The sequence below is a fragment of the Microtus pennsylvanicus genome, chromosome 13 (genome assembly GCF_037038515.1).
Source record: "Microtus pennsylvanicus isolate mMicPen1 chromosome 13, mMicPen1.hap1, whole genome shotgun sequence".
Lineage (NCBI taxonomy): Eukaryota > Metazoa > Chordata > Mammalia > Rodentia > Cricetidae > Microtus > Microtus pennsylvanicus.
In genome coordinates this window covers 55052961-55075633 of record NC_134591.1, presented here as the reverse complement: position 1 = coordinate 55075633, position 22673 = coordinate 55052961, and the positions used below count along the sequence as shown (strand labels likewise).

Below are 22673 nucleotides of genomic sequence, written 5' to 3'. Positions count from 1 at the left end.
AGTATTATTATTTGGCTCTTTGGAACAGGGTCTCACACTATGTAGCCTTGGCTATGTAGGTCAGGCTGACTTTAAACTCACAGAGTTAGCACACCTCTACCTCCCATGCACTGGAACTAAAGGAGTGCGCCACCACACCTGACTGTGGTTTTCATTTATATTTTTCTAGTGAATAATGTTGATCATGACCAATCTATCTATCTTCTTCTAAGAAAAATGTCTTATTGAATTATTTTTAGATTTGATTAACTCTTGTCATTGAGCTTTAAGAGTTCTTTACATATTTTGGATAGTAGACTCTCATTGGATATTATTTACAAGTGTTCTCTGCCTTTGCATAGGTTGTCTCTTGGTAGGGTTCATTGGTGTATAATGGTTTTTAATCTTGATCAAATCTAATTTATTTATTTTTGTGCTTTTGATATTTTAGATAGGAAATCATTACCAATTCAAAAATTTTTAGATTACATTTTATTGATCAATTGATTTATTCAGTGTGTGAATGTGTATATGGGAGGGGGGTGCACACACATGCCACAGTTCAAACGTGGAGGGTAGAGACGACTTCCGGGAGTTGACTCTTTCTATCATATGGGACCCAAGAATTGAACTCAAGTCATCTGGCTTGGAGGAAGGGCACCTTTTACCTGCCGAGGTCTCCATGGGCATTTAAAAATGCTATTAATTTATCTAATTTATGTATATGTGCCTGATTATGTGTGTGCACCTGCCAGAGAAGGCCAGAAGAAGGCATCAGAGCCCCTGGGAATGGAGTTGTAGGCAGTTGTTAGCCACCCAATATGAGTACTGGGAATGAACCTGGCTTGCTTTCTTTCTTTCTTTCTTTCTTTCTTTCTTTCTTTCTTTCTTTCTTTCTTTCTTTCTTTCTTTTTCGAGGCAGGGTTTCTCTGTAGCTTTGGAGCCTGTCCTTGAACTAGCTCCGTAGACCAGGCTGGCCTTGAACTCACCTGATCTGCCTCTACCACTTGATTAAAGGTGTGCACCACCACCACTAGAACCTGGCTTTCTTTCTTTCTTTCCTTTTCTTTATTTTTTTCTTTCTTTCTTTCTTTTTTTTTCTTTTTGGTTTTTTGAGACAGGGTTTCTCTGTGTAGCAGTTCTAGCTGTACTGGAACTAGCTCTTGTAGACCAGGCTGGCCTTGAACTCACAGAGATTCTCCTGCCTCTGCCTCCTGAGTGCTGGGATTAAAGGCATGCGCCACCACCGCCTGGCGTTTAGAACCTGGCTTTCTATAAAAGCTTAAGTTCTCTTAAGCTCTGAGCCATTTCTCCAGGTCCTCCATGGGCATTTTTAAAATTTAATATCTCATGGACTGGAACAGTAACGGTATATGCCGATGTGAATGAGGCCATGGTTGTTGGAATCAGTCCCCAACATGTAGAACTGTTTGGGAAAGATGAGGAGGTATGGCCTTGTTGAAGGTGTGTTCCTCAGGTGGACTTTGAGGTTTTAAAAGAATGATGCTGTTTCCAGTGTGCTCTCTCTGCCTCCTCCTTGAGGATCAACACATGAATTCTTGGCTCTTCCTGCTGTAGTGCGTTTGCTCCGCCATGATGGACTCTTCTGAAACAGTAAGCCCAGGTAAATGCTGTCTTTTCCAAGTTCCTTTGGTCATAGTGTCTTGTCACAGCAATAAACAATAAATAAGACAGAGGTCCTGGGTTCAGTCCTCAGCACCAATAAAATAAAATGAAATAAAAGAAACTTTAAGGTTTCCGGATAGATGGCACAGTGGTTAAAAGCACTTACTGCTCTTTCAGAGGACCTGGCATTCCAGAGGATTCCTAGCATCTACATCATGACTCACAACCATACATAACTCTGGTTAAATCTATAAATAAATTTAAAAATTAAAATGCAATAAGATTGTCTATAAACATCCCATATTTTAAAATATTGAATTATTTTTGTTGCATGTGTATGAGTGCTTTGCCTGAATGTGCGCATGTGCATCATGTGGGTGCTTGGTGCCAACGGGAGGTCAGAAGAGGCGTTGGATCCCTGGAACTGAAGTTACAGACTGTCATAAGCTGCCATATTGATGCTGGGAACGAAGCCTAGGCCTTCTCAAAGAGCAGCAAGAGCTCTTCGTAGCTGATTGATCCCTCGGGCCTCTATTCGTGCCGCCCCCTTTTGCATCCAGATGAACCCTATTTCTCTCTCCATTCTCTTCATACATTATGAATCTCCTTGGGGAAACCATATCTCTAAACCAACAGCTTGCACTCCTGGGACCTTGGTTAGATATGAGCTTTCTTGATTTCATAAGATCCACTTTGGGAATAGAGCTCAGCAGTCTGAACAAACTGTTGCACGCTCGGGTTTAGCACTGATGTCTGGGGATACGGAATCTTCTGCATATGCTGATAGAAGCCTAGGGTATCGGTGAACCCGGGGCAGGGAGATGAGTGTGTAAGGCAGGAAAGTGGCCACCAGCTCTGGAATATTGCAGACTTGAACATTTCTTCCTCCTGCTCACACAGGAGTGTGTTCCTGGCTCACAGATAGGCTGTTTTAACTTCTAGTCCCTCCAACAGTCTCCAGGCTACAAATACTGATTCAGTCAAAGGATGCCTGGTGACCGTGGTTGCCAAGAGCCGTGAGCTTTGGTTTGGTTTGTTCTTTCTTTTTTCCTCTCCAGTGCTGAAGATGGAGCCCATGGCCTTGCACATGCTAAGCAAACGTTCAACAATGGAGCTACATACCCAGCCTCAGGTTCATTCTCTGGGAGCCTGCAGTCACGTGGCTCTTAGCACCTGACCCACCGCGTTCATGTTTGCTGCCCCTCCTAGGGCTGCTGCTCTGCATGAAAACACCCCCAATGTTGGCAACCCACGGCCTGTGACTCAGCCTCTGTGGCAGAGACCCAGACACCCAATGCACTAAGAATAGAATTTTCCATTTCAACTTTATAGAAAAGACACTTTTCTTGGCTTCATTCATCAGATATTAAAACTCGACTAAATGCCAAAGAATTAGGATGCAGCGGGCTGAGGATGCAGCGGGCTGAGGATGCAGTGGTGAGCAACCTGACAAGCTCCTTGCAGCCAGAGTGCACTTTCTTTGGCAGGAGAGACAAGGATGTAGAGAATGAACACAATACAATTTGTACCAAATGTGATTGTGATATGTAACCTCCCCTTGGTAATCTAGAAAAGGATGCTTCCCACTCCTCTGCTCACTGCCCTGACACAGAGCACCGTAGATGGCTCATCTCACAACTTAATGCCATCTGAAGAGATAGTCCTCACTTGAGTTGTCACTGACATCACAGGCTGATGTTTCCAGAGCATTCAATGAGAGAGACAGGTATGGCTTGTCACAGCATTTCCTCTTCTGGTGTTTAAACCCTCTGGCCCAGCCACTTCTGGGACTCCTTCTAAAGGGGACAGCATGGTCTACCTTAGGGTGTCTATTGCTGCAATGAAACACCATGATCAAAAGCAAGTTAGGGAAGAAAGGGTTTATTTGGCTTACACATCCACACTACAGTTCATCATCAAGGGAAGACAGGAGAGTAACTCATGATATTTAACAAATGGTGCTGGCATAACTGGATATCAACATGTAGAAGAATGAAAATAGATCCATATCTATCACCATGCACAAAACTCAAGTCCAAATGGATCAAAGACATTAACATAAAGCCAGCCACACTGAACCTTATAGAAGAGAAAGTGGGAAGTACACTTGAACACATTGGCACAGGAGACCACTCCTAAATTTAACCCCAGTAGCACAGACAGTGAGAGAAACAATTAGTAAATGGGATTTCCTGAAACTGAAAAGCTTCTGTAAAGCAAAGGACATGGTCAACAAGACAAAACGACAGCCTACAGAATGGGAAAAGATCTTCACCAACCCCACATCAGACAGAGGTCTGATCTCCAAAATATACAAAGAACTCAAGAAATTGGACACCAAAAGATCACATAATCTAATAAAAAAATGGAGTACAGACCTAAACAGAGAGCTCTCAACAGAAGAATCTAAAATGGCTGGAAGACACTTAAGGAAATGTTCAATATCCTTAGTCATCAGAGAAATGCAAATCAAAACAACTCTGAGATTCCATCTTACACCTGAAAGAATGGCCAAGATCAAAAACAGTGATGACAACTTATGCTGGAGAAGTTGTGGGGGAAAGGGAACACTTCTGCATTGCTGGTGAGAATGCAAACTGGTACAGCCCCTTTGGATGTCAGTGTGGTGATTTCTCAGAAAATTAGGAAACAACCTTCCTTAAGTCCCAGTAATACCACTTTTGGGTATATATCCAAAGGATGCTCAATCGTGCCACAAGGATATGTGCTCAACTATGTTCATAACAGCTTTGTTTGTCATAGCCAGAACCTGGAAACAACCTAAATGCCCCTCGACTGAAGAATGGATAAGGAAAATGTGGTACATTTACACAATGGAGTACTACACAGCAGAAAACAATAACGACATCTTGAATTTTGCAGGAAAATGGATGGAGCTAGAAAACATTATTTTGAGTGAGGTAACCCAGACCCAGAATGACAATTATCACATGTACTCACTCATAGGTGGTTTTTAAACATAAAGCAAAGCAAACCAGTCTACAAACCACAATCCCAGAGAACTCAGACAATGATGAGGACATTAAGAGAGACTTACATAGATCTAATCTACATGGGAAGTAGAAAAAGACAAGATCTCGTGAGTCAATTGGGAGCATGGGGACCTTGAGGGAGGGTTGAAGGGGAGGGGAGAGGCAGGGAGGGGAGCAGAGAAAAATGTAGAGCTCAATAAAATTAAAAAAAATTCAGTTTCTGCTGAAGATGTTGATCCCCATGGTAACCAGTTTCCATCTGGAAACTATGAAGGACCCCACCATGAGACAACTTCTGAGCATAAACTCAGATATGATCAAAATGGACTAATCATGAATAGCAAGACTCAGCCACGTTATTTGGAAAAATTCTAGGGTTTTTAAGAGCTCTGTAGAAGCTTTAGGCAAAGACCAACTATACATATATATTGTTAGTACACCAAACCCATATAAAGAACACCTGAATAAATTCTCCCGAGCAACTGCTGAGTACACAAAGCACTCTCCTAACCAGACTCCAGTGTCTTATTCCTATAAGCATGATGTTTTAGCGAGGCATGGACAGGTGAGGTCGAGAATGTGCTTAGCTCTAGGAACACAGTGGGCCTTGGTGTCAAAGACCTGGATCTCATGGAAGACAGGCACACCTCTAACTACAGTTACAGGAGGCTGCCAATCAACTTCCATGGACTCTGTGGGGTCACAGGTGAATGCAGAGTACACAAAACCTCCTACAAGAACTGGCGTGTGCCTCCACAGGTAAAGAGACAACCCGATAAACAAAGGAAGAGACAAGGAAAATGGTGTGTGCTAAGGGGGTGAAGGGCTGGCGTAGAGATCAGGCCTAACATGGAGCAGGCACAGCTCCCTTGTCAGGGGATGCGTTGTTGGCATCAGGGATGTGAGCAGGGAGCATGGGATGGTTTAGGTTTATTTCCAAGGACGATCTCTCCAGAGATAGCAAGTAGATGGGCTGGAGGGAGAAAGTCACTACTCGCGGCTCTCCCTGTCTGCTGCATTAACGTCTTGTGCTCCCGAGCTCCACTCAATCCAGTCTAGACATAGCATTCAAGGTACTGTTTTAAAATGTAGATGGGGAGGGGTCGCAGCTGGAGAGGTGTTTAAGTGGGTAAGATCATTTGCTGCTCTTGCAAAGGACCCAGGTTCAAGTCCCAGCACCCAGATGGTGGCTCACAGCCATCAGTTACAGGGGATGTGACATTCTCTTCTGACCTCTGTGGGCACTGGGTATGCACATGGTGCATATACATGCATGCAGGCAAAACATTCATACATGCAAAAAAATCTAATATATATATCCACAAATAAGTGTAGTCTTCATCCCTCATCAGGGAAACTTCTATTTGCAACACACGGAGACCATTACCGAAACCACAACCAATCAGTAGGCAGAGTTGGGGAGTCCAGTCCCAGTGGATACATCTACAAAATGCTCCCATACCTTTGGCCCAGGAAACATGGCAGAAGTGGGGGTGGAAAGGTTGTACGAGGCCTAGGATCAGGGATTTTGCTCTAGATTGTCTCCTAAGAACCTCAGACGCTATACACATAAAGTCCCAGCAACACGACCACCCAGACGTGAGCCGAGCAAGAACACCAATGAACACACCACAACGCACAGGAAAAAGCCCACAAGGCCTTAATCCTACACAAAGAATTACATGCAACTGAGTAGAGCTGGAAGCAGGAGAGATGTTCTTCCTCAGGGTAGAGCGCAACAGTGGGTTGTCCCCAGTGCCAAATGGTCACCCCCCCCCATGTCTGGGTGTTCACAGACATACAGATGCAAAAGTTACCGCAGGAAAGTCTAAGTGCTCTGTCTAAAACAGACGAGGGTGGACCAGTGGTAGAGCATTTGCCTAGCAATGGGCCTTGGCTCTGGGTTTGACTTCCAGCATCATAATAAAGAAAGCCTGGGGGGGCTGGAGAGATGGCTCAGAGGTTAAGAGCATTGCCTGCTCTTCCAAAGGTACTGAGTTCAATTCCCAGCAACCACATGGTGGCTCACAACCATCTGTGATGAGGTCTGGTGCCCTCTGCTGGCCTGCAGGCATACAGACAGACAAAATATTGTATACATAATAAATAAATATTTAAAAAAAAAAAAAGAAAGCCTGGTGTGGGGGCTCACTCGCTAGTCCCAGCACTTGGGAGGCAGAGGCAGGCAGATCTCTGTTCAAGCTAGCCAGGTCTACACAGTGAGTGCCAGGACAGCCATAGGCATGTAAGTATATAGGGAGATCCTGTCTACATAAACAAACAAACAAGATTAAACTAGTTAAATTTCTGTTTGAGGTAGTTTGGTGCCGCATGACCGAAAGTGAGATACTCTAACAAGTAAACAAACGTGATCTTACTATTTTCTGCTGCTAATGAGAACCTATAATTTAAATATGTTTTAATTTAGAACAAGAATTCCCAAGGGGTCAGATAGTAAAATATCATAGGCTTTAGGAGAAACAGGTCTCTTTCCTTTGTAACAGGAACAATTGTTTCTGTACCTAATAACACTTCTTGATATTGAAATTTTAATTTCATAGAATTTCCATGTTATGAAATATTGTCTTGCTCCTCCCCGCCCCTTCAAAATGTGAAAACCATTCTTAGCTTCCGAATTGGCCAAAAACAAGTGGCTGGGCATCCCGGACGGTAGTGTGTTAGCAGTGGGTCATAACTGTGGATAATTCCCCCGGTAGATTGGACCAAGGCTTGTTTCCTTCCTCCAGCACCACCAGCACCTGAGCGCGCGGATCGCCGCAGTGGGCGGGAAGGGGCGGAGCCTGCAGCCGCGACGCCCAGAGGCCGACCTAAGGGGAAAGGGCGACGGAAAGGGGCCGTATCTAGCGGCGACTTCCGGCGGAAACGAGAGTGAGGAAGATGGCTACCACCAAGCGTGTGTTGTACGTGGGTGAGCAGGCGCGGGTGCTAGGCGGAGTCTGGGGAATGTGAGGAAGGCGATCAGCAGCCGGCTCTGTCGAGGGGCTTGCTGGACGTGAGGGTGTGAGCCGAGATGGGAGGAACCGTTCCGGCGACCTTCCTAGTCCGCTAAACGCACAGGAACCCCCAACCAGTGACAGGAAATAGTGACAGGAATTATGGGCTTTCAAATCCTCCCGCCCATTAGTTTTTACAAACATTCAATGTGGGAATGTCTGGGTCTCTGCCTTTATGGAAGGAGTTACCAGACTAGGCAGAAGAAAGTGGGGATTAACCTAAACACCAAACTTGGTTAAGCGCGGTAGTAAGGACGAACAGTGATGGCAGGAACTTGGTGAGTGCCAGCTTTCTGTTGCCGGGACGCAGGAGTTGAGCAGGAGTTGGGCATGGGGCAAGTCAGAGTAGAGGCAAAACTGTTAGCTGTACTGGAGCCGAAGCTCAAAGATGTAAAGTAGTCTGACCCCTGGGAACACGTGGTCATTTTTCGCGAAACCGGGGAAACTGAGGAAGCAAAGTGGAAGTGAGGCTCGGGTGATAGCCCTGTGTGCTCTGCTATTTACAGAGCTCTCCGTTACCTTGAGGTCGGTGACGTTTAAGACTCTGAAGTCTAAGATAACTGATGGATGCGTTTCCATGCTCACAAAAACATTCCTACTGGGTTGGGGGCGGTTGACACAGGGAATGGAGGCAGGGAGGTCACATAGGAAGCTGTTGTGGAATCTTGGAGATTGATTCGGATCTGTTTGAAAAAAGGTTGGCGAAAGGAAGCTAACGTGGGTGGGCAGGAGAAGAGCGGTGTTTGTGTTGATGAAGGCCTGGGTGGAGTTCCCTCCCCTTCCCTAGCATGTCAATGGGCTGTGGCGGCCTCTGAGTGCGGAGAACAGAGGCTCAGAGTGCAGAATGCCCTTGGCTTGTTTGCAGGTGGGCTGGCAGAAGAGGTGGACGACAAGGTTCTTCATGCTGCTTTCATCCCGTTTGGAGACATCACAGATATTCAGATTCCTCTGGACTATGAAACAGGTGGGTCCTTTGGGCGTCTCTAGTGTTCATTACCCTCCTGTAGGAAAAGAATTTTGAAAGATTAAAGTCACATGGGCCGTGGTGGCCCACACCTTAGATCCCAGCACTCAGGAGGCAGAGGCAATTGGATCTCTGTGAGTTCCAAAATAGCCAGAGTTACATAGAGAAACATCTCCTCGAAAAACCACCAAAACAAGCAAATAAACAAATGAAAAAAGTCACATTTCAACTCAAAAGTTACATTCTTAGACTGGAGGTATAGCTCAGAATTCTTGCCCAATATGTGAGCATGTGAGGCCATGGACTTTATTCCCAGCACTAACCACATACACACACACACAGAGAGAGAGAGAGAGAGAGAGAGAAGAAAAAATAGCAAGATCCTTAAACTCTCTGAGCCTAGGGAATCTTTTTTGCCAGTAGTTGCTAGGCATGGTGGCACATGCCTGTAATCCCAGTATTTCAGAGGCTGAGGCAGGAGGATAGAGTTTAAGGACAGTCTGCATGGTGGGACACTGTCTACAAAAATACATGCAAAAAAACCAGTTCTATTGATTTTTGGGGTGGCGGTTGAGATAGGGTTTTTCTGTGTAGCCCTCACTGTTCTGGAACTCACTCCGTAGACCAGGCTAGACTTGAACTCACAGAGATCTGCCTGCCTCTGCCTCCTGAGTGCTGGGTTTATAGGCATGCGCCACCACCACTGGCTGACTTCCTAATGGATTGTATAACTAAGTTGACATTATTGTGTGGGCTTTCCAGATTTTAGAATTTATGCTTTATGTGTAGTTGATGATCAAACTGTATATTTGGTTGGTGGCTTTTTGCCTGTTTTAAAACAATCTCACAGTTTTGTCCAGGCTGGACTTTTAACTGTGATCCTTTTGCTTTACCTTCCCAAGTAATTGGTACCCGAGGTACATACTATGGATTCAAGTTGTATATTTGGATAAACAGTTGATAAACTAAATAACCTACCTTGCTTGTTGTACTGCATGAAAGGTTAAGTTGTATGCTTAACTTTCATAGATGAATGGAATGCCCTTTAAAAAATGCTTTTTCTTTATTCATTTCTGTGTGGTGTGGCAGTCAGAGGACAGTTTGCAGGAATTGGTCCTTCTACCATGTGGCTCCTGGGATTGAACTCAGGTCGTCAGGCTTGATGGCAAGCTCCATTACCCACTGAGTCATCTCACCTGTCCTCAGTGCTCATTCTAAAGTTTACAAACAAACTTTAGAACCAGGCTGTGTTGGCGCACACCTTTAATCTCAGCACGCAAGAGGCAGGGGCAGCTGACTCTCTAAGAGTTCAGGGCCATCCTCTACAAAGTGAGCTCCAGAACAGCAAAGGTTACATAGAGAAACCCTGTGTCAAAATGAAGGAAAGGAAGGAAGGAAGGATCAGTTCAGGGCTGGAGGGATGGTTCAGTGGTAAGAGCACTGGCTGTTCTTCCCAGAAGACCCAGATTCAAGATTAAATTCCCAGCACCCACATTGTAGCTCCCAACCATCTGTAATTCTAGTCCAGTGGGGAATCCAGTGTCCTCTTCTGGCCTCCTCTGGTACTGTATACACATGGTCTGTAGACATGCCTGCAGGAAAAACACCCATACACATAAAAATTTTAAATTACTTAGCTTTATCCATAGAAAATGTTTATTAATTGCCTTAAATTATGTAAAAGGGATCACAGAGTGGAATTCTCACTTTCTAAGTAGTGAGTGAGTGGGATTTCTGGTGTCTGGTTGTGTCTTGTGACCGATTTGTGACTGTTCTTTTCTTCCATTGCCTCACATGGTAATTACTTATACTGTGTTTTTCCTTTTTGCAGAAAAGCACCGAGGATTTGCTTTTGTTGAATTTGAGTTGGCAGAGGTGAGTCTTCTGTACTACTACCCTTGTTTAGTCTGTGCTTCCTCTAGAGCAATGGTTCTCGCCCCTTTGGGGTCACGTATCAGATATTTACATTACTGTTCATAACAGTAGCAGAATTACCTTATGAAGTAGCAATGAAATAATTTTATAGTTGGGGTCACTACAACATGAGGAACTGCATCAAGGGTCGCAGTTACATGGTGGTTGAGAAGCACTGCTGTGGAGGAAGCTGTTTCCGCTTACTTGGGTTTTGGGTCTTAGGCTGGTGCTTTTGGAAGTGCTGTATGAAGGAGAGCGTCCTGTCAGACTGTTCTGTGGGTAACAGCTCGGCCTGTCAGACCCTGGCCGTCATGCTGTGTAGAGCGCTTACAACTGTTCACTGAGCATTCTTGCCTGGCAGTGCTGGCGCTCATCTCTTGTGCCTTCAGCTAGAAGCAGATCATGGCCCTACAAACTAGAGAATTGCCCACGAAATGATGTTAGTCACACTAACAACTTTTAAAAGACTTTTTCCTGTTTGTTTTGTTACCAAGTGTGTATTTAGACACACAAAAAGCACTCAGATACAAGCCTAAACTTGGATCTTGCATTTCCTTGGCAGGATGCTGCAGCAGCTATCGACAACATGGTACGGCTGGGATCCTCATTCTAACTGAAGTTGCCTTTTGCTGGTATACAGCCCTTGTTCAAATGTTGGCATTCTGAATCTCTGAAGTGTCATGATTGGGTGGGGAGGTAAATTTGCCATCAAGTAAAAAAGTTCATCATTGTGAACTGATCGCTGGTAGAGTCGGTTCCTGCTCAGACACCTCTCCACTTTAATAGTGTGCTTCCTGCCCGACCTTCTCAACTGACCTCTCATTGGCCACCGCACGTGATGGTGAATAGCAAACCCATTGCCCACTGACTGCCCACTGAAACTGTGTATTTGCACAAGGGGGAGGGCGTCATGATATGTTAGATCAGTTAGCAACTGAGAAGAGAAATCCGGTAAGAATAGCTGAAGGCTGTGCTACTGATGCAGATTCACACAGCCTGGAAAAGTGCTTGGAAATGACGACGCTCAGCTCTGTGGCTGGCACAAGACACTAATGTGTCACTTTATGTCAGATATGAAATGCAAAGGATCATATCCTGTTGCTAGAATTTTGTTGGAAAAAGTCTTTAAAACTAATCATCTCTGTTTATAAGTTTCTTTATAAATCAGTGCATAATCTGAAAATTTAAGTAGCTGGATTTACAATCTTTCAGAATGAATCTGAGCTCTTTGGACGGACAATCCGTGTCAATTTGGCCAAACCCATGAGAATTAAAGAGGGCTCTTCCAGACCAGGTGAGTGGGCATCTCATGGAGTGCTTGTCAGGTCCTAGGGTTTGGTCTCCTTCACATGGGTGCTCAGTGCTTGTGGTGGACAGGAGTGGAGTGGGGACAAGCGAGTGGTTCACACCGGCCAAGGGAGTGCATTACCTTTATTGGTGAACAGCAGCAAAGCCAAAGTCATTGTTCCTCTTGAGAGGACCCAGCCTGATCTCTCACCTCCCAGTTTTCTTGGTATCCCATTCCTGGGAAAGGAAAGCCAGCAAAGCCTCTCTTTGCCTTTGGCGTAGCTTTTCTCCTTAGTCCTACTAAGTGCTGGACCTCTGGGGAGTCCCAGGGAGAGCTTAGTCTTGAGCATTGTCAAAGGGGACTTCCTGGCCAAGAGGACCACAGAGATGACCAAAGCATCTACCTGGCAGTTAAGGGACAGTCTGATTTCTTCACCTGTGTGTCTTTTCCTTCTAGTTTGGTCAGATGATGACTGGTTAAAGAAGTTTTCTGGGAAGACTCTTGAAGAGAATAAAGAAGAAGAAGGACCCGAGCCTCCCAAAGCAGAAACCCAGGAGGTGAGAAGGAAGGTGGTGCCTCCCCAAGAAGACAGGCTGAGCTTTCCGTCTTTATGGGGACTCAGACGCATGTGTTCACAAAATGCAGGGGGGTGGTGAACTTAGACCTTGGTGAAGGCGGTGCTGAGGAATGAAAGGGCACGGCTTTGGGGATCGCGTTCGTGCTGCTCCACACCCTGCTGGGCAGCCCTTCTGTGCTCAGGTCCTTGGCCTCATACAAGGTGACAGGACAGGTAGTGTTTTCCCTTTAGCTCGTGCGTGGTTTCTGGGTGTGCTAAGGCAATTCTGCCCTGGCACATTTCCTGGTTCTCAGCATATCCCTGTGACCAGTGCTGTAGGACTTTACTTCCTCAATGCTCCCTGTAAGGTTGGCATTCTTCTGTGCTGTGTTCATGGCACATGGCTTTTCTGTCCTTTTCAGCTGAAACGGTAGCATCACTCTTGGCTGTCTGCAGCCCTCCTGTGCTGCACTGTCGACTTTGATGGTCTCTGTTTCTCCAACTCCAATCTCATAGGGGCTCCTATCGCCTGAGATGGACGCTTTCCCTTATCTTGTCCTCTGTGCTCTTAATCTGGGTGAATGTCTAACACACATCTGCCTAAGCCAGAAATTTGTATGCAAGGCAAACACTTAAAGTAGCAGTCACAGAGGGGTCCCCTAGGACATCCTAGCCCCTTCTTTATAACAGAACAGTACATCATTGCCCTCCTCAGGCGTCTCTCTGAAACCTCCCTTGCTTTGTACTTCCTTTGTGCTACGGTCCCTGACTAACCTCAAGTCTCTGGCTTGGAAATTGCCGTTGTTTCTGATTACAGTCTTGCTCTCCTCCATGCTTTCCCACGGAAGCTAGACTAATCTTTACAGAGCACAGATCCTGTCATTTCTCTCAGACTCGGAACTTTTCACTTCCGTCATCTGTCTCAGGGCACGGGCTTGCAGGTCTCCATCCTGCCCATCTTGCAGGTGTCATTCTCTGCTTCTCTGTGGTACAGTCCCTGCCTGATACTTAGTAAATAGAGTTTCTATGCACGTGTTTGCTTTCGCACAGGCTGTGCCTGTGCTGGCTGCCTTTTCTAGGCTGTGCAGTTGATGAGCCTTGTACTGTGGGGTGGAACACCGGACTGAGAGCCTGGACTTGAGGGAAGAAGGTGGCTTATTTCTCAGTTCCTACTCATCACTTACTACTTTGTGACTTGGTGCAAATTATACAGCAAGTGCTGTATTGCTGCTGTGGTATTGCTTGCACCAGTGTAGCCAGCAGTAGCCAGAGCCTCTGCATCTGCATGGTGCCTTGGCATGTGCTTGATCAGCTGAACCAAAACAAATGTAATCTCCTCTGCGTAGTCTCCCCTACTTCAGTACAAAGCAAGCCTCAGCCTCTTGTCCTTTGAGCATTCCAGTCAGAAGTGCATCCAGGGTGAATTTGACAGTGATGATTGGGCATGGCGGAAAGAAGTGTCAGTGTATGAGTGTTCACTACTATAGTAAGGTATGTGACTTGACTAAGGCACTGAGGAGGGTTGAGTGTTCTGACCCAGTTAGCTGCAGGACAAGGAGAGGTGAGCTGGCATGTCTAAGAGTGAGCATGGGGAGATATGCCTACAGGTAGCAGCCCCATTTTATAATGCTGAGTGAGGGTTCCTGTCACTGGATGTCCAGTTAGGTGCTGTGGCCGTAGTTCCTGCCTCCTACAGCCCTATTAGTGCCCAAGACCTTCCCTGTCAGCACCTGTGTTCGGGCTGTGCACTGCAGTTGTGGTGCTGTGTTCCGGCTGTGCACTGCAGTTGTGGTGCTGTGTTCAGGCTGTGCACTGCAGTTGTGGTGCTGTGTTCCAGCTGTGTACTGCAGTTGTGGTGCTGTGTTCCAGCTGTGCACTGCAGTTGTGGTGCTGTGTTCCAGCTGTGCACTGCAGTTGTGGTGCTGTGTTCCAGCTGTGTACTGCAGTTGTGGTGCTGTGTTCCAGCTGTGCACTGCAGTTGTGGTTCTGTGTTCCAGCTGTGCACTGCAGTTGTGGTTCTGTGTTCCAGCTGTGCACTGCAGTTGTGGTGCTGTGTTCAGGCTGTGCACTGCAGTTGTGGTGCTGTGTTCCGGCTGTGCACTGCAGTTGTGGTGCTGTGTTCAGGCTGTGCACTGCAGTTGTGGTGCTGTGTTCCAGCTGTGCACTGCAGTTGTGGTGCTGTGTTCCAGCTGTGCACTGCAGTTGTGGTGCTGTGTTCGGGCTGTGCACTGCAGTTGTGGTGCTGTGTTCCAGCTGTGTACTGCAGTTGTGGTGCTGTGTTCCAGCTGTGCACTGCAGTTGTGGTGCTGTGTTCCAGCTGTGCACTGCAGTTGTGGTGCTGTGTTCCAGCTGTGCACTGCAGTTGTGGTGCTGTGTTCCAGCTGTGCACTGCAGTTGTGGTGCTGTGTTCCAGCTGTGTACTGCAGTTGTGGTTCTGTGTTCAGGCTGTGCACTGCAGTTGTGGTTCTGTGTTCCGGCTGTGCACTGCAGTTGTGGTTCTGTGTTCAGGCTGTGCACTGCAGTTGTGGTGCTGTGTTCAGGCTGTGCACTGCAGTTGTGGTGCTGTGTTCCAGCTGTGCACTGCAGTTGTGGTGCTGTGTTCCAGCTGTGCACTGCAGTTGTGGTGCTGTGTTCGGGCTGTGCACTGCAGTTGTGGTGCTGTGTTCCAGCTGTGTACTGCAGTTGTGGTTCTGTGTTCCGGCTGTGCACTGCAGTTGTGGTTCTGTGTTCCGGCTGTGCACTGCAGTTGTGGTTCTGTGTTCAGGCTGTGCACTGCAGTTGTGGTTCTGTGTTCCAGCTGTGCACTGCAGTTGTGGTTCTGTGTTCCAGCTGTGCACTGCAGTTGTGGTGCTGTGTTCCGGCTGTGCACTGCAGTTGTGGTGCTATGTTCCAGCTGTGCACTGCAGTTGTGGTGCTGTGTTCAGGCTGTGCACTGCAGTTGTGGTTCTGTGTTCAGGCTGTGCACTGCAGTTGTGGTGCTGTGTTCGGGCTGTGCACTGCAGTTGTGGTGCTGTGTTCCAGAGATTACTTGTGTATCTACTTAAGGAACACTGGCACTAGCATTTCTTTTCTTTTTTCTTTCTTTTTTCTTTTTTCTTTCTTTTTCTTTTTCTTTTTTTTTTTTCTGAGACAAGGTTTCTCTGTAGAACTCACTCTGTAGAGCAGGCTAACCTTGAACTCACAGAGATCCACCTAACTCTGCCTCCTGGGTGCTGGGATTAAAGACATGTGCCACCACCACCCTCCACTAGCATTTCTGATTAGTATTTTTTTTTCCTGCACCTAGGGAGAACCCGCTACAAAAAAAGCGCGGTCAAATCCTCAGGTTTACATGGACATCAAGATTGGAAACAAGCCAGCCGGCCGAATCCAAATGCTCCTACGTTCTGACGTTGTTCCCATGACAGCAGGTAAGCAGACCCCTATGGTCAGATTGGCAGGAAGCTGGTGGCTGAGCATTCTTCCCAAGGTTCTCACTGCCTCAGCTCTTATACCCTTAGCGTTGTTTCATGGCATCTAAGGTCCTAGGACCTAGTAACAGATCAGAACAGACATTGAAGCTTCATAAGTGCTAGTTCACTATTTTTTAATAATAGAGAGGTTTTTTTCATAGCACGAGTAATATATTATTATGAATACGTTGTGAATAATGTATTCATTGTTTGAAAGAAATATTCACATATACTAACAATATTACATTCAGCTCTGTACTCTAGAGGTAACTAGTACTATTTCTAGTTTATTAAAATATTGACTTATTTTTTAATGTAAATTTTTCTTTTACACATATAATTTAAGGAGTTATCACAAAAGTTGGTTTGAAAAATCACTAGTCCCTTTGTAATAATAGGGACCAACAAACCCCATTCACTACCCTGCCATTAGCACCATTGCTATTCCTCAGAGGCAGCCAGTTTCATCTCTTAGCTAATTATTTTGGTTTTGACTTCCATATTGGAAAATAATAGCTATATATTCACCCTTCCCTTTCTGAATACATATTATATATATAATATATATTATATATGTTTTTAGTTTAGGCGTTATCTTTTGATTAACTGACTCTGAAAAGGAATTAGCATTTTCCTCCTTTTACACCTCCTTATCTATCTGGGTAGTTGCTGTAATTTTGGTCAGGCAGCTCATAGGTACCTGTTACCTGTAACTCTAGCTCCAAGGAATCTGATGCCTCTTCTGGGAACGACTTTGACTTGCACATGTTACCATACAGGCACATTACATGAATATGATTTAAAAAAAAAAAAATATTAGAAAAAAAGTGGCACACCGCTTTATTCCCAGCATTTGCGAGGCAGAGGCAGGCAGATCTCCTGAGTTCCAGGCTAGCCTGGTCTACATAGAGTTTCAAAATAGCCAGAGCTACATAGTGAGACCTGTGTTGTGTGTGTGTACATGCATGAGCATGACACATGTGGCAGTTAGAAGAAGTGTTTACAGTTCCAGGAGAGACATGAACAAATATCTGCTCACTCCAGACAGGGAGCTGAACACAACAGAGGGAAAACACCGTAAAGTTCATCATGCTGAGCCCACGACTTTATTGTGGTTCCTTATGGGAGTAAAGTAGGTAGGTAGCTAGAGGAGCAGAAATTGACCCAAAGTCAGCGCATCGCCAAAGGCCCATAATGACTCGTGAGAGCTGGGAACCTGGGGCTAACTGCACAGCTTCAGACAGTTTGATGGGTGTGAGGTGACAGCAGGGCACTCCAGTTGTCTGACAGTGTCTCCCACTGGTCCTTTCTGCTTAGAGAAGAAAGGATCCTATTGAATCCGGTCAGTTTGGGGACTTCTTGATGCTATTGAGTTATTTACTTCCTGAGTTGACAAGGAGCTTGTCGGATAGACTATTTCACTTCCTTTGGAACATCTTTATTTTTTCTCCCCATCCTTTTATTTTACTTTGTTTTATTTGGTTTGGTTTTTTGAGACAGGGTTTCTCTGTAGCTTTGGAGCCTGTCCTGGGACTAGCTCTTGTAGACCAGGCTGCCTCGAACTCACAAAGATCCGCCTGCCTCTGCCTCCCGAGTGCTGGGATTAAAGGCATGCGCCAGCACTGCCTGGCCCCATCCTTTTCTTTTTTAAAACAACAACAAAAAAAATCACTTAATGGGGCTGGAGAGGTGGCTTAACAGTTAGAGAGAATTGATAGCTCTTCCAGAGGTCCTAATAATTCCCAGCAACCACATGGTGGTTTGCGACTATCTATAATGAGATGTGGTGCCCTCTTCTACCAAGCAGGTCTATATGCAGATAGAGCACCATATACATAAAATAAATAAATCTTTAAAAAAAAATCAGACTGGAGAGATGGCTCAGTGGTTAAGAGCATTGGTTGCTCTTCCAGAGGACCTGAGTTCGATTCCCAGCACCCACATGGCAGCACACATCTGTCTGTAACTCCTGTCCCAGGGGATTTAACACCCTCACACAGACATACATACAGGCAAAACATAAATGTACATAAAATACAAATAAATTATTGAAAAAAATCACTTCATTATCACTTTTTTTTGTGTGGTTTGGGGATACAGCAGAGATAGAATGCATATATTCTGTCCTGCTTATTGGGGTAGCATGTGGCTGTTTGGTAGTCAGTGTCATAATGGCGTCTAAGGAATAAAATGAGAATACAGTTAACCCTCTCCATCCATGGGAAAAATATCTGAATTTAACCAACCACAGCAGAAATATGTGATGAGCCAGTCAGATGGCTCAGCAGGTTAAAGTACCTGCTGCCAAGTCTAGAACCTGAGTTCAAGCCCAGGACCCACTTGATAGAAGGAGAGAACCAAACCCTGCAAGTTGTCCTCAGACTTATACACACATGTACACATATACACACATGTGCAATAAATAAATGTAATAAAAAATTTAAATATATTTGAGGGGAGCCCTGCATCTCTACGAAGAATGCTTGTATTTTCCCGTATTATACACCCTAGATAATATAGTATAGCAACCATTTATGGAGTGTTTCTATTGTATTATGTATCATACATGATATAGAGATGGTAGAAAAGATAGAGGATCCAGGAGAGTCCTGGGAACCATCTCCATATAGATGCCCAGGAGCAGCTATACGAGAGTAAACAAGTAAAACATGTTTTATTCCCCTCCCCTTTTCATACCCACTCACCTTGCTGGGTTAATCTTGGTCAGGAAGCGGGGCTGTCTTCAACCTCAGCACCTTTTCCTTTCTCAATATCAGAGAATTTCCGTTGCCTTTGCACCCATGAAAAGGGCTTTGGCTTCAAGGGAAGCAGCTTCCACCGCATCATCCCCCAGTTCATGTGCCAGGGTGGTGATTTCACAAACCACAATGGCACAGGAGGCAAGTCCATCTATGGAAAGAAGTTTGATGATGAAAACTTCATTCTCAAACACACAGGACCAGGTAAGTGCAAATTCTGGTGTGGTGAGGGAAGGCGGGGCCAGGACGGGCTGTGACGGCCAGGACGGGCTGTGGTTGGCCAGCCACTGAAGAAAGGCATGCTGGGGTGAGCTGCTGGCCTCCAGTATTGTACTCTTCACATCCCTCTTTCAGTCCACCAGTCAGTGTTCCCTGCTAGCTAAAGTGTGTGTTTATCCTTGCAAGCGCCCTTGTGCCTTCAGCCTCCCTGTGTCCCCTCAGTCCCAATCAAAGATCACAGTCCATGCCTGCTTTTCTTCCAGAGACCTCCATATTGATCTGAGGTCTTGTCTTCTGCCAACCACAGATGCATGCTCTGACTTCCCTCCTGTTATAGAGGCCACCCCTCCCTATGAGGAAGTCTGTCCCTCTGTTCTTCTTAGGAAGTTGGCATCTTCTGCTGGCTCCCTTTGACCTATAGAATGTGTTTCCCTTGCTTAGCCAGTTTGGTTCATCCGTGTCCAGGTATATAATCTCAATCTTTTAAAAAAAAAATTATCTTTGGACTCTTGTTCTTCTCACCAGCTGTCATCTTGACTCTACTTTTTAGCAAAACTTTTGGAAAAAAAATTTATAGACTCACTGCCCTTTTCTTCTAAGTCCTTCTATCTAGACTTTTAGCCCCAGATGGCCACTCAGACTTCTCTTGCTAAGAATGCCAACTATCTTTCCTGCCTGTAGCCAGTTATCTGCCTCCCCCTGTTCCACCCCAGCAGCATCCCGTACTGTTGGCCCTGTGCTCCTCTTTCTCGCCTTGCTCCGGTGGCCACTCCTCCATCTTCCAGTTGCTTTGCCTGCTTCGCTACCTTTTTATCCCGTGCTTCCCCCTCCTTGATTCCTAAACACGACGGTGGCTCAGAGATCAGTGCTTTCTCCATAGAAACCTCTTCCCTGTGCCTTTGTTTTCTTCCTGAAAGTTTGTGCTAGAAGGAAGTGCATGGACAATAAATTCTTCCTGCCTACATTATTTTAAAAGTAAGAATGTCCTAATAGGTACAGGTACACCAGAAGACACAAAAGTTCTTCCGCTGTGTGTCACACTCAGATGCAGCAGTTAGAAGTAGAGAGATGTATCTACTGGCAATCCGAACACCGCAGACAGTATTGCTGGTGCCAACTCTATTTTGTGAAGTGATGAATGAGACCCTTTGATTTATATTGTAGTTGTAATTCCTGGGTTGTTTCTCATACTGTGTAGCCCTGGCTGACGTGGAATATGCCATCTAGACCAGGTTGGCCTGGAAATCACAGAGATCCACCTGCGTCAGGCTCCCAAGTCCTGGGATTAAAGGCACACAACCACTGTGCCTGGTTTGATTTTTGTTGAGATAGGGTCTTACTTAGTATGTAGCTCAAACTAGCACTGACCTCTGGATCCTCTTGAGTGCTAGGTTTATAGACATGTACTGCCACATCGAACTCCCTAGAAGATTCCATTGTTGGGGAAAGCCCTTAAAACTTGGGGTTTCTGTAATATAATAGACTTAGTTCTTAAGGGACTAGAGAGATGACTCAGTGGTTAAGAGCACTGGCTGGTTTTCCTGAGGACCTAGGTTCAGTTCCTAGCACCTGCATGGTAGCTCATAACTGTCTAACTCCAGTCTCAGGGAGCTTCTTATGACCTCCTCTGGGTACCAGGCAGGCATGTGGGCCATAGACAAACATGCAGGCAAACACACAGACATAATTTAAAACACACACACACACACACAAAGAAATGGTGGTGTATACCTTTAATTGGGCAGTGGTGATGCACGCCATTAATCCAGCACTGGGAGGCAGAGACATGCAGATCTCTGTGACTTCAAGGCCAGCTTGGTCTACAAAAGAGTTCCAGGACAGTCTCCAAAACTACCGAGCAACCCTGTCTCAAAAAACCAAAAGAGAGAGAGAGAGAGCCAGGTGGTGGTGGTGCACCCCTTTAATCCCAGCACTCGGGAGGCAAAGGCAGGAGGATCTTTGTGAATTCGAGCCCAACCTGGTCTATAAGAGCTAGTTCCAGGACAGGCACCAAAGCTACAGAGAAACCATGTCTCAAAAATACAAGAGGGGGGGCGGAGGGAGAGGGCGGGAGGGAGGGAGGGAGGGAGGGAGGGAGGGAGGGAGGGAGAGAGAGAGAGAGAGAGAGAGAGAGAGAGAGAGAGAGAGAGAGAGAGAGAGAGATCCATCTAGGGTTTATCTCCCATCATCCATAAATGTTCTCCAGCTCCTCTCCTGGCCCAGCTTCCTTCCTTCCCCTGTGTCTTAGTTGTCATAGCACAATATTCTTTAAGATGTGTGTATTTATCATTTGTGTGAGTTGTGTGATGCATGTGTTGGAGTGCCGGTACATGTAGTACAGTTTTTGTGTAGCGATCAGAGGGCAGCCTGCAGGTTGTGGGGATGAAACCCAGACTGTCAGGCGGCTATCTGCAGAACCATCTCCCAGACCGTACAGTTCCATTTGAAATGAATGTTCTGCTGTCAGTGTTCCAGGATTTAATGGGCCTGGTTACAGCAATAACAGCAAGTCATTGTTATAAATGAAAAGACAAATGAACATGAACAAAATTAAAACAGCCCATTTGTCCTTTTTCTGTGGTGAGGAAAGACAGGTGCCACATCTCAGGGTCCCTGTCCTGGAGCCTGAGCCCGTATGCGGAAGCACTGTCACGGTCTGCACAGGCTTATGCCGTGGGCTCGGAGCAGTGTGGGGGGAGCTGAGAAGTCTATTTTTTCCCAGGCCTTCTCTCCATGGCCAATTCTGGCCCAAACACCAATGGCTCCCAGTTCTTCCTGACCTGTGATAAGACAGATTGGCTGGATGGCAAGCATGTGGTATTCGGGGAGATCACTGAAGGCCTGGATGTCTTACGGCAGATTGAGGTGAGTGGTTGGAAATGGCTGCCTGCCGGGACCGTGGGAGAGCTGGAGGAGTTCTCAATGGCTGTGGAAGGGGGCACTTGGAAGAGGTCCCTATTGGGGGAGAGGGTAATCCCTGCATAGCTCTCAGCCCTGTGCTTCTCGTGATTTCTCTGTTGTGCTCACAAAGGCTCAGGGCAGCAAGGACGGGAAGCCGAAGCAGAAGGTGATCATCGCTGACTGCGGAGAGTACATGTGACGCTGCGCTTGCGCGTCCCCACTCTGCACGCAGGGACGGGGCGGCCTGCGCTTGCGCGTCCCCACTCTGCACACAGGGACGGGGCGGCCTGCGCTTGCACGTCCCCACTCTGCACACAGGGACGGGGCGGCCTGCGCTTGCGCATCCCCACTCTGCACCCAGGGACGGGGCGGCCTGCGCTTGCGCGTCCCCACTCTGCACACAGGGACGGGGCTGCCAGGCCGCCGGGGCCTAGACAGTGCGCGACCAGTGTGTCCTGGGCTGACTAGAGCCATTTTATTTGCTAAAATAAACTATTTTTTGTACTGTTGCCTCTTGCAAGTTCCTCGCTCGGAGTTCTCCATAGCTGAACTGTGCCCTGGATGGGACGGCAAGTTTGTGAGGTGTAATGCCTTCCTGTGGTGTTTGTAGCCTTCCTGGGGCTAATTCCCTTACATGCCAGGAATGTATCTTTATGCCAGATGTCCTTGTCAGATCCTCTCAGGAATCAGAGCTGCTTGTCTCTGTTGCCTGTGCCCCGAACTCATGCTGCCTGCCTGGTGCCAGCCTTAGTGACTCCAGTGTCCAACATTATGTTGCATTCTCAGGTGTTTAAAATGGTATCTTATGACTCAAAAGCCAACTCTGCCAGATACTGGGCTTCTTGTCAGGAGACAGGAGGTTGGCATACTACCTGGGCCTTGGGCAGCCTGCTGTCTGTTTCTGTGAATGAGATTTTATTGTTGTGCGAGCACGGCCTGTGACTTCTTTCTCATTACAGCACTGGAACCAAATAGTTGGTGCCTTACCATGTATTTGTGTGTTCTTGG

At 46.4% G+C, this 22673-nt stretch overlaps 1 protein-coding gene across 1 annotated transcript; it reads left to right on the top strand.

Moving 5' to 3' along the window:
* The first annotated feature begins 7472 nt into the window (after positions 1-7472).
* Positions 7473-22174, top strand: Ppie (peptidylprolyl isomerase E). Its single transcript, XM_075945304.1, has 10 exons — positions 7473-7527; positions 8478-8576; positions 10408-10451; positions 11053-11079; positions 11703-11784; positions 12235-12335; positions 15621-15744; positions 18564-18749; positions 21487-21629; positions 21796-22174. Exons 1-10 carry the CDS (start codon positions 7497-7499, stop codon positions 21862-21864), a joined length of 906 nt encoding a protein of 301 aa, XP_075801419.1. The 5' UTR covers positions 7473-7496; the 3' UTR covers positions 21865-22174.
* Positions 22175-22673: the final 499 nt, after the last annotated feature.